This window comes from Lolium rigidum, chromosome 7 (genome assembly GCF_022539505.1).
Source record: "Lolium rigidum isolate FL_2022 chromosome 7, APGP_CSIRO_Lrig_0.1, whole genome shotgun sequence".
Classification (NCBI taxonomy): domain Eukaryota; kingdom Viridiplantae; phylum Streptophyta; class Magnoliopsida; order Poales; family Poaceae; genus Lolium; species Lolium rigidum.
In genome coordinates this window covers 155,702,199-155,712,221 of record NC_061514.1, presented here as the reverse complement: position 1 = coordinate 155,712,221, position 10,023 = coordinate 155,702,199, and the positions used below count along the sequence as shown (strand labels likewise).

At 41.2% G+C, this 10,023-nt stretch overlaps 1 protein-coding gene across 1 annotated transcript; it reads right to left on the bottom strand.

Annotated features, from left to right (window-relative positions):
- Positions 1-2,007: 2,007 nt before the first annotated feature.
- On the bottom strand, positions 2,008-8,696 carry LOC124678824 (probable DNA primase large subunit). Its single transcript, XM_047214675.1, has 20 exons — positions 8,540-8,696; positions 8,360-8,421; positions 7,769-7,872; positions 7,583-7,664; positions 7,432-7,491; positions 7,291-7,345; positions 6,516-6,535; positions 6,344-6,427; positions 6,204-6,268; positions 5,972-6,020; positions 5,843-5,890; positions 5,652-5,741; positions 5,518-5,577; positions 5,362-5,421; positions 5,012-5,086; positions 4,823-4,908; positions 4,160-4,253; positions 3,969-4,076; positions 3,798-3,875; positions 2,008-2,104 (listed from the first exon to the last, which is right to left on the bottom strand). Exons 1-19 carry the CDS (start codon positions 8,694-8,696, stop codon positions 3,843-3,845), a joined length of 1,392 nt encoding a protein of 463 aa, XP_047070631.1. The 3' UTR covers positions 2,008-2,104; positions 3,798-3,842.
- Positions 8,697-10,023: the final 1,327 nt, after the last annotated feature.

Genomic DNA, 10,023 nt, shown 5'->3' with positions numbered 1-10,023 from the left:
AAGCAGGAAACTTCTTGCGTAGCCAAGTCTTAAGCCAGGTCACCCTCTCCGATGGCTGCAGCTGACGGAACTCGGTATACTCTTCTTCGTTGTCTGCAATGGAGTTGATTGCCCTTACCAGCAAGTTAGGTTGGTACAGCTGCGCCTTGCAGACAAACCGGGGTGTGAAGGACGTCTTCATCTGAGCATAGTTCCTGATTGGGGTCCCGACGTACTCACGATGCCTCGGGTAGCGTTGCAATCCAAAAGAAACAAGTGTTAGTGCGGAGGACAATGACATACTTTCCGATCTATGAAGGAACTCAGTGAAGCTTATTACCTTAATGTACTCATGCGCCATTTGTTCATCAGCAACATAGAAGAAGCAACCATCTTCGCTCCAGTCCAGAGTGCGATCGGATTTGATCTTGCTTATGACGCTTCACTTGGTCCTCCACTTTCTGATGTGGTTGTAGATCTGAAGAGTGCTCACATGTATACCAGCGAATGCATGAACATCAGGAGACACCTTTTTCATCTGGGCCTCTTTGAGTCCGAGGTTAAAACAGACGCCGCTATGGACGAGCTCAACCAAGCGGTTCAGCACAAACTCTGAAATCTTAGGTTGCCAAACCATGGCAGGTTTGTTTGAAAACAAACAATGACGAGCATTCACAGTTGAAGCAGAAAGATCAGGGGAGCCCAATGGTATGATCGCATACATGACAAACACCAGAAGAACGTACCTAAGCGTTAGCACATCAATGAACTGCCACTACCACATCAAAATTCTTAAGCACTACCACATCAATGAATTACGAGAAAAGAAAGAGCGGCCTTACAGTCAGAGGAGCCACACGCAGCACCAAGATCGGGGAAGCAGGGGACCCTAGCAAAGATGCAGGCAGCACAACCATCCCCGTGGAAGAGTCAGATGCAACTGCGACAACCGTCCCCGTGGAAGAGTCAGATGCAACGGCGACAACCGTCCCCAGTAGAGTCGGATCCAACCTCGACCGGCGACAAAGGAATGGCCTACAATGGATTCTTTCAGATCCCCTATGTACCCAAAAGATCTAATCTAAGGCTAGGGTTTGCTGAAGCTTACAACAACCGAAGTGATCGACGTAGAGGAATAAGACGACAATCCGCGGCCGCAGGGCCGCCGCCACGCCCAACGCCGTCGCCACCAGCCTCGCTGACCATGCGGGTGAGGAAGAGTCGGCCATGTCGCTAGATCGGGAAGGGTGGATGAGCTCGAAATGGCGGAAAATGGGGGATTTGGATTTAGCAGTAAGAGAGCCTACCCTATATACGGTGGCAAAATTTGGAGCACGGTGACCATATTCATCCCACCGAGTTTTCGTCGTTCCGCACAAGCTCGCGCCATCTCCCCTCGGTGGCTATGCGGGAAAACGGTTTGTCGATTCGTGCGGAGAGGGGGTGGCTCGCTGGAAACGGCCGATCCAGACATTCCTCCAAGGTCTAGCCCAAGGATGTTTTAAGAACCGTGCGACAATGCGGAGGAGCCCAAGAAACCAAACGGGCCAAAAATTGCGCCCCCCATGCAAGCCAAGCCAAGAGGAGCCCAGGCTACCAAAGGCGCCCAAAATATCTGTTCAACTATACAGCGCACAGAAAATCCGTGCAAAAATTGGTGACCTCTGTGGATGCGGAATGACTTACATATTATTTGTGTGCATTTCAACAATCGACTAGCAACTCGCATGATCCAAGTGCATGCAAGTCAGGCACATAGCTGCTCACAAAATTCCTCTCGAATGAAGCAGAACTGATCAGGGCTTTCAAACTCTGGTCATACAAGGTGTTGCAAGATTACATCAGCAAAGTTAGAGACAACTACAGAATCAATACCGTGTCTCCATTTGAGAACTACATGACTTTACACTCTTGGGCAATATTGCATCAGTTCTCTTGTCTGACGTCACTGCAGGCAGTAGAGATTCTCAAACCTTGGTGAGCAACACAATTCCCTCCACATATCAGGTTACATATTTGCAACAAGGACCAATCTTGATTCAACACCAAGCTGCTGTAGGGCTCACGGGCTCAGGAGGAGATAAGAGGGCAGGGAATTAGTTGTAGCTAATCTGGTTGGAAGTACCTACAAGATCAATTTAATGCATCAAAATTTGTTGGAAAATAATAAATATGCTACGAAAATTCACAAGCTATGTGTTTGATGGAGACCTTGTATTACAGTTATTACATTATTGTTATGCAAGAAACCATAGAAGTTCATAGTGTTGTCATTTAGTTTCAACTAATTTCTGGTAAAGGTTTTAACTCTTAGCCTTATGGCCTAACAGAGAAGCAGCTGACATTTAGTGTGGACAAATTCCAGTAACAAAGATAAACAGGAGGCAAATGAACATGACACATGCAAAAAAAAGTAAAGCCTCATAATCCCTGATGACTTGAAAATCGTGATTGTCAGAATATTCATTTCACAACAGATAACATATGGAAGATTTGTTGGACAACATATAGACGTATAGCGTAATGATATTCCCCAAAAATCAAGGATATGGTGATACTAATTGACAATAATAAAGCAAGGCATTTTGCTTTTGAGAATCCAAAATAATTCCCTATTATTTATGTGGAACCTTTTTTTTTGCAAGGGAATGGGACAATTGTATATGTAGCACTCAAAAAAAATGTGCAATTGTGGGTACTGGATAAGAGAGAATGGATCACAATTGCAATTTTATTTTCTCAAGAGAAAAATGTGCAATTGTGTTTTCTCAAGAAAAAAAAGTGCAATTGTGCACCTGCCGTTCTATTTTTTAATTGAAAATAATAGGACCATCCTGTCATTCCATTCATCAAATTTGCTCTGGTGCCATTGCAATCATGGGTAGGGTTTTTAACCACTCTGGAAAGTTCAACAGGTTTGACCATGGTCAAATGACCACACTACGCTTAATAGAAACAATGTGTTGTAAAAAAGTAAAAGTCAGACCGCTAAGTATTGAAACAATTCCTGAATGTAGAATGTGGGCTGATGTGCGGACCTGGAAATTTTGGGCTGAAATTAGTCCACTTACGTGCATTAGAAATTTTAAAAAAATGTACACTTAAAGTAATTGTTTTAGATCCTCTCAGTACAGCATACACATGGAGGTTTTTGTGGCCAAAAACTGGAGGTTCACAATCCCAAATGTATATCTAACAACATAGCAGATTTTTTTAAAACATGGAAGTGTGTTTTTTTACCTCATCTCAGCATTTTCCACCTTAAAGGTTGTTTGGGCATTTCATAAAAATTAGTATGCAGCAGTACCAGCTAAACCTATAATTGATCTCTTCAAACTCCGCTTGTACGTTTTGAATTTCAATTTCAGCAAACTCTAGTGGAGTATGTAAATTTTTTCCAAGTTTCATTTACCCTAGTCGTATCAAGGGGATATTTAGAAGTACCAAAGGCATATCGGTACTGACATGTATTATAGATTGTGGTACATGTACAGGAGCTTGGCAGTGGGCCCAATTTCAGGAATAAACAATAGCTGTTGGAACTGTTGGAAATTATACAATTAATCATGGTCTTTTTGAATGATCAGTTGCTACCTATCCATTAAATCTAAGCATAATGACCTAATGAGCATCATATACTTAAGAAACACATAGGGAATGACAGCCGAGATGCATCGCACAGGTCCATAAAAAGCTAATGGTGAGCATCATGATCACAGTAATTATAGTCAGTGTCACACACTAGAAACGTTGAGTAATGAACCAGTCACAGGGAACAATCAAACACGGAGTGCAAAGTTACAATTGTGGATCAAAACCTGAGTTTCTTGTCAATGGACTGCTTTCTGAAGGAGCATCAGAACTTAGGTCGATGATTGGCTCTGCACTGTTTGGTTCTGCAGCATGGACCAAATTTACTGTTAATTTGAGTTCCTCATATACTGAAAAGGGGGGATACTGTTCGATGCAAGATCAACTATTTAACTCACCTTGGCTTGTAATACTTTCTGGCTTTCACTGAAATACTGATTAGGATGATTAATTCCAGTGTCACATGAGACATTGTGAGTTGCCTCAAAGGTCAATGTGCAAGCTAGCTGCATGTTTCATGCATCAGATGATTTGGTTAGTCAAATGATAAAGGACTGCTGAATGGTACTAGGACCATGAGATAAAGTACCTGGTAATGCCTGTTCTTCACTTTATCCAGTACCCCTTCCAAAGCATTTCCACTGATTCCCATATTGTTGAGAGCCGCTCTCAAGTTCTCCTCGCTATAAATACAGCCCAAAGGAAAAGGTAAAAACGCATGAAACTAAGATTAGGTAATAAGGTAGCTGTGCGGACATCTCTGCAAAGGCGCCAGATGGCATAATAGTTGGTTCACATTCATTAGTTCATCACACATGACATCCACAGGCCTCAACAATATGATTCACTTTATTGAGTTAAGGAAATGTTAAATTGACCTTGTACTTGGCAATAATGCACTTTTGGTTGCTTCTGTTTACAATCTTAAGCTTTGTAAAAAGAATTGCAACTCGGAATGATATTGTGCTGTTCAAATCCCATGTCATCAAATGACACCACACCCAGACCTCAAACTTCAGGAATTATTCAGAAAAATTACAGGATTTTCTTGGTTTCAAGATGTTTTCATTTGGGCAACCCAAGAATTTTAACATGCAGAATACAGGGCGACTGTATTCTCACATACCTTGAAGACACTGTTGGGCTACTAACGCTTAAAGAAAGTTCAGAGCAAACCACAAACACAGAAGTGTTTATCTACTCTGTTAATAATTACGGAGTACATGAAAATACACTATGAATGAGACTATACCCAAAATGCCGATAAGGGCAACCATGGTGATCACCAACACCAGGCGTCGCAGCGATGATCTTTTGGCATGAATATGGGGTGTAATCCTGGAGCAACAAATTGTAAGAGTTAGTAGTTTCACCAGAAAAAATAGTAAGAGTTCTTAATAACTCAAATACCCTTGGAAAATGTGCACTGGGAACAACTTACGGTTCTTTTTCCTTCTTTTCCATATATGTGTCTTATACTATAAGCATATTCCTTGTCAAACCGCTCAGAGCCAACCTTATCCAGAAAATATCCAAATCAGTGAAGCAGTAGAAACTGCACTTACTTCAACCATGTGGTTCAAGGGATATTATTGTTCAATGTCAAACTTATATCTGAATAACTCAATGAACAGCAGTACAGGTAAGAGTGCAGTAGGTAGTCCTACAAAATGTCGGGCTAACACAACTTCAACAGCATAAAGGCATTAAGGGATTAAGGCACTGATAAAGGTTTCCCTGATCTTTCTCAAGAATAAAGATGTATATTCATTCTCTAGAAAAGTTAGGTACCTTTTGAGAGAACTCCGCTCTAAAGAATGCAAGGGCATCCTCCAACTTTAGCCCAGCACCCTGAATCATGAGTTTTGGAAATTGCATTAATGTGACATAAATAAAATAAATTACTGATGTTCACAAAATTAATATTCAGTCCAAGTTGTTTATTACCTTAAGGAAAAGACCAAACTGCATTCTACCCCCATTCTTGAGATGATGGTTTTCTCTCAACTTCAAAAGAAAAGCAAACACTAAGTAACTGATCAAAAGGAAAATACACGTACGCAGCTTTTAAGGTGCCTTACTTTCTCTAGCATGTGGCGCATACAAAGAGGGAAAGAAGTTCTAGACAGCTGATCAATATCCTTCGGAGAAATCTCAGCAGAATCACTAGTCTGTAGACAATAGAGTTTTAGCCCAAAAAATGTTGAGGAATCCTGCAACGTCAGCAATGGAAAGAACAACTTGCAAAGCAAGTATAGACACAACAATATACCTGAGAGTAATCAGGTCCAAAATATGCATTGCTTAATGCCTCAACAATCTGTTACAAGTAAAATATGCATCGTCAAATTTGTTACAAGATTAGTGGAATGATAAGTGGGGCTGGCACACTGGTACTCACAGGAGTCAGCCTATCCTTTTCTTGTTCCTTAATGCTCGTCGTCCATTTCCTATAAATTAAATTATTTCACTTATAGGGCACACAGCAATTGAACTGTTGTAAAAGAACAAACAGCATAATAGATATTTAAGTATATCGCCTAAAACCAAAAGAAAACATTCCTACTAAAAGATAAGCAAACACACTTTTCAAAACAATAGATATCTGAGAAAAAAGGCTACTATTTACTTACCTATTCGTCAAAACTAGTGCCTTCGAGATATTGCAGCGGAATTGGGTAACCACCAGTGAAACAACCTGAATATTTAAACAGATGTTTAGAATGGACATGAGACAAAAATGGAAGTTTTTATTCTCATGTTAAGAGCAAACCTGACTCATCGCGACATAAGCATAGCCTTTTGAAATAAATACTCGGCGGCTGCCAACAAGATCTGGGACTTCTTCGAATGGTACCTAGTTGGGGTTAAACACGATGTAGTTAGATTGCTTAATCAAAAGAAAAAACATGAACTTTAAAACTACAGTAGATTGGTGCACATACCTTGAAGAACACAGATTCAACTGCAAAAAGAATGTACAAAATGTTAGCTGCTAAGCTGACTAATATAGATACGTATAACAAAACATAATTCTAGATTCTACTCGAAAAGCACAAAGAGTAAGTAAAAGAATAATGATGAAAACGATTATTTTCTCATTTTCGGAAAGGAAGGGAAAGCCTCCCAGCCTCTGCATCCCTGGATGCACACAGCCATATATTACTCCCTCCGATCCATATTACTTGCCACTAAAATGGATGTATCTACACCTAAAATGTGTTTAGATACATCTATATTAGTGTCAAGTAATATGAATCAGAGGAAGTATTATTATTACTGAGAAAACTCCAAGCAACAAATCCAAGCATAGACAGGCCTCACGGCGGCTATCTTCTCCAACATCTACCACAGACCTGTTGCCGGAGATCTCTACCAGTAGAACAACACGGGACATAACAATGAGCATGGTACTCCAAAACAACACCTTCAAGAGGGATCGCCACCAGAGGTAGAAGTATGGGCAGTTTCACATTCTAATCCCACACATAACAAATACATTTCCTTTTGACAGATTCTACAAGTTTAATCCTGGTGGTCTACAACTGTTTCATTACCTTAAGCCCTTAATCATGATTTCACAACAAGCAAATAATGGAAAATTAGAATCTGAGGCAACTTATTTTGTAACTCTTTCTAACTACTTGCTAAGACATAAATCTAAAGTGAAATAAGTGATGCAAGCAGCAGCATATTCTGAGCTGGATATGTGTTCCGTACCACTTGCAGATTGACCAATGGAACGTGCAACTTGGCTTAACTTGTCTTTCACAGCCTAAAGCATGGCAACAAACATTTCATTAATGTGAAGCATCAAGATCCAAGTGCTCAGCACAGTTCCATAAGTGTCCATATGCATACCTCGAATTCTGAGTGTGGCAATGCTTTGTATGGAAGCTGAAACTCACTCATAAGAAGCCTCTGAAATGCACAGAGTGGAACAAACAATGGTTAAGACATAAATTATTCTTTTCATTTGCTAGAATCAAGAGTGTGGATAAAGAGGAAGCACCTGTGTATCAGGACTCTCCAGGCGAAAACGATACCGAAAGAGTGTAGTCTCCATGGAGAGAAACCACTTACGTAATTCTTCCCTGCAAGGTGGTATAAATATAGATTTTTGATAAGTTGGTCAAAACACTAAGCAAGCCACCAAGCATATGAACATGCAATGTAAGTGCATGAATGTTAAACGTACGTTCTGCAGTAAACAAGACGGAGCACAAAGTGAGATATTATGTCCTTGTTCAAAGTCTCTGCTGGATCCTGGTGCCTCATGTGTCCCTTCCACAACTCGCTGACCTAAATCTCATAAAGTTTCTGTTTTAATCATTCCCATCCACGTACATATGCTAAGTACATAGCTAGGCCCCAGAATTTTTTACCCTAATAATGCACCCATTCAAAGGACAAATCAACACTTATAACTTGAAATTAAACCAGAGTAAATTTTAGAAAGACTAAATTCACCCCTTATCTTCATGAATAAATTGTTAAATATGGAAAATTCTGAAAGTAACTTGATTAAACAAAAGTAAAATTAGCATGAAAGTACAATCCCCCGTGCCAAACATAGTGAAAAAAGCTGAAAATACTGCACATCCACAAGTGGTGCCTGAGTTCAACTTAGATATTATTCATATCTCTAACCAAATCCAACTGAGAGCAAGGTCTACACACCACCAAATACCCTAATACTTTCATTTACTTCTGCTGAATCTGCGCTAAAATGCACGAAATGTAGTTGTCCCCCAAAAATGGGTCAACGAAGCAAGACAGAATGGCTAACCAATTTCTCCATCTCCTCCGGTCTCTTCCCCCGCGATAGCCCATCCGAGATCCCCTTCAAGACTAACCAACACAGCACATAAAAATCCAATGTTGTACTGACTGTCAATAGTCAGATCTATGAAGTGCGCTGGAGCGGGAACGCAAAAGGCCCTAGCGAAACGAGGTCAGGGCAACGCACCTCGGAGGCGGTCGATGGCGAAGAGCTCGAATTCCTCCAACCGCACCTCCAGCTGCGGCGCCACCCGGTAAGTTGGCAGGCCCCCCGCGCCGCTGCCTCCGCCGCTGGCGGCTGCTGCCGCCGCTGCGAGCTGCCTTTGAGATCGCACAATCTCCATGGCGGCGAGGTTTGGTTCGAATAGCCGAGGAAGCAAGTCTATCTCTATCTCTGTCTGGGGGGAGGGGCGGCGGGAGATTGGAGAAGGAGAAAGGGATTGGGGATTTTTCTTCAGGATTTGGCGGGAAATGAGTGTGCTGTTCCCGCGGCTAGACAATTGGCTTTTTCAACCCGGGATTAGGCCTTTCCTGCATGCTTTAGGCCCAAAATGCCTGGGTATTTTCCATTATACTAACAAAATTGTACTCCCTTCGTTTTCTAAAAAAAACTTCACAACTTTTCCATTAGATATTAATGAATCTATAGCTAAAAATATATTTAGATACCTCCATATCTAGACAAAGCTGGAAAACTTTTATAAAAACGGAGAGATTATTTGATAACCATCGCTCACAAGGATGGTCATTTATTTTGCGGACCGCGAGTTATCGCACACTCTTGATCTCAAGTTGCTTGCAATTCCTCTAAGGCTAGAAGCTGCTTAGAGTATCTCCAGTCAAGTCCCCCAAAACATCTCCAAACATCGTCAAATCGAGTGTTTGGGGGACGTGTTTTGTTCGTGTCGCGTTGGGGGATGTCGCTCCCAGCCACATTCCTCAAACGTCGCCCAAAAAAATTATAGGGTTTTCGAAAACACAACCATTTATTAAATATATCATACAAATAAATATGTTTTCCAAAATTGTTTTCAAATTAAAATACAATAAACAATAAAACAACTAAACATATGTAATAAATAGATTTAGATCGAGGCGCCGCGGCATTTGCTGATAATCCTTTGATCCTCCACATATGCTTAACGAGATCATTTTGAAGTTGTCCGTGAACATTGTTGTCACGGATCTCTGCGTGCATGGCGAGGAAATCAGCAAAATTTGCAGGCAACTCATGATCAACATCCGCAAGAGGATCCTGACACTCATAGGGACCAACATGTCTCGTGACATGATTCTTGCGGCCATCCTCGATGGTCATGTTATGCATGATCACACAAACCTGCATCACCTCCCACATTTGGTCGTGAGACCAGCTTAGAGCAGGTACTGGACAATTGCAAATTGAGCTTCAAGCACACCAAATGCCCGCTCGACATCCTTCCTGCAAGCATCATGTCGCGAAGCAAAGTGGCAATTCTTCTGACATGATAGAGCATGGGTTATTTTGACAAAAGTGGCCTATTTTGGATATATATCATTGGCTAGATAATAGCCTTTGGTATATTCATGGACATTGATCTCATAGTTTCATAGTGGAGCATGACCTTCCACTAGTTTGCTGAACACCAAAGACTGCTGCAACACGTTGATGTCATTGTATGATCCCGTCAT

Bases quoted from the DNA above. Each gene is read 5' to 3' on its own strand.
- LOC124678824 (XM_047214675.1), bottom strand. From the start codon at position 8,696: ATGGAGATTGTGCGATCTCAAAGGCAGCTCGCAGCGGCGGCAGCAGCC. The intron at 7,873-8,359 runs GTTAGCCATTCT...TATGAGATTTAG, and splicing joins CGGAGGAGATGGAGAAATTG to GTCAGCGAGTTGTGGAAGGG. The intron at 5,578-5,651 runs GTAAGGCACCTT...TTTCTTTTGAAG, and splicing joins TGCGCCACATGCTAGAGAAA to TTGAGAGAAAACCATCATCT.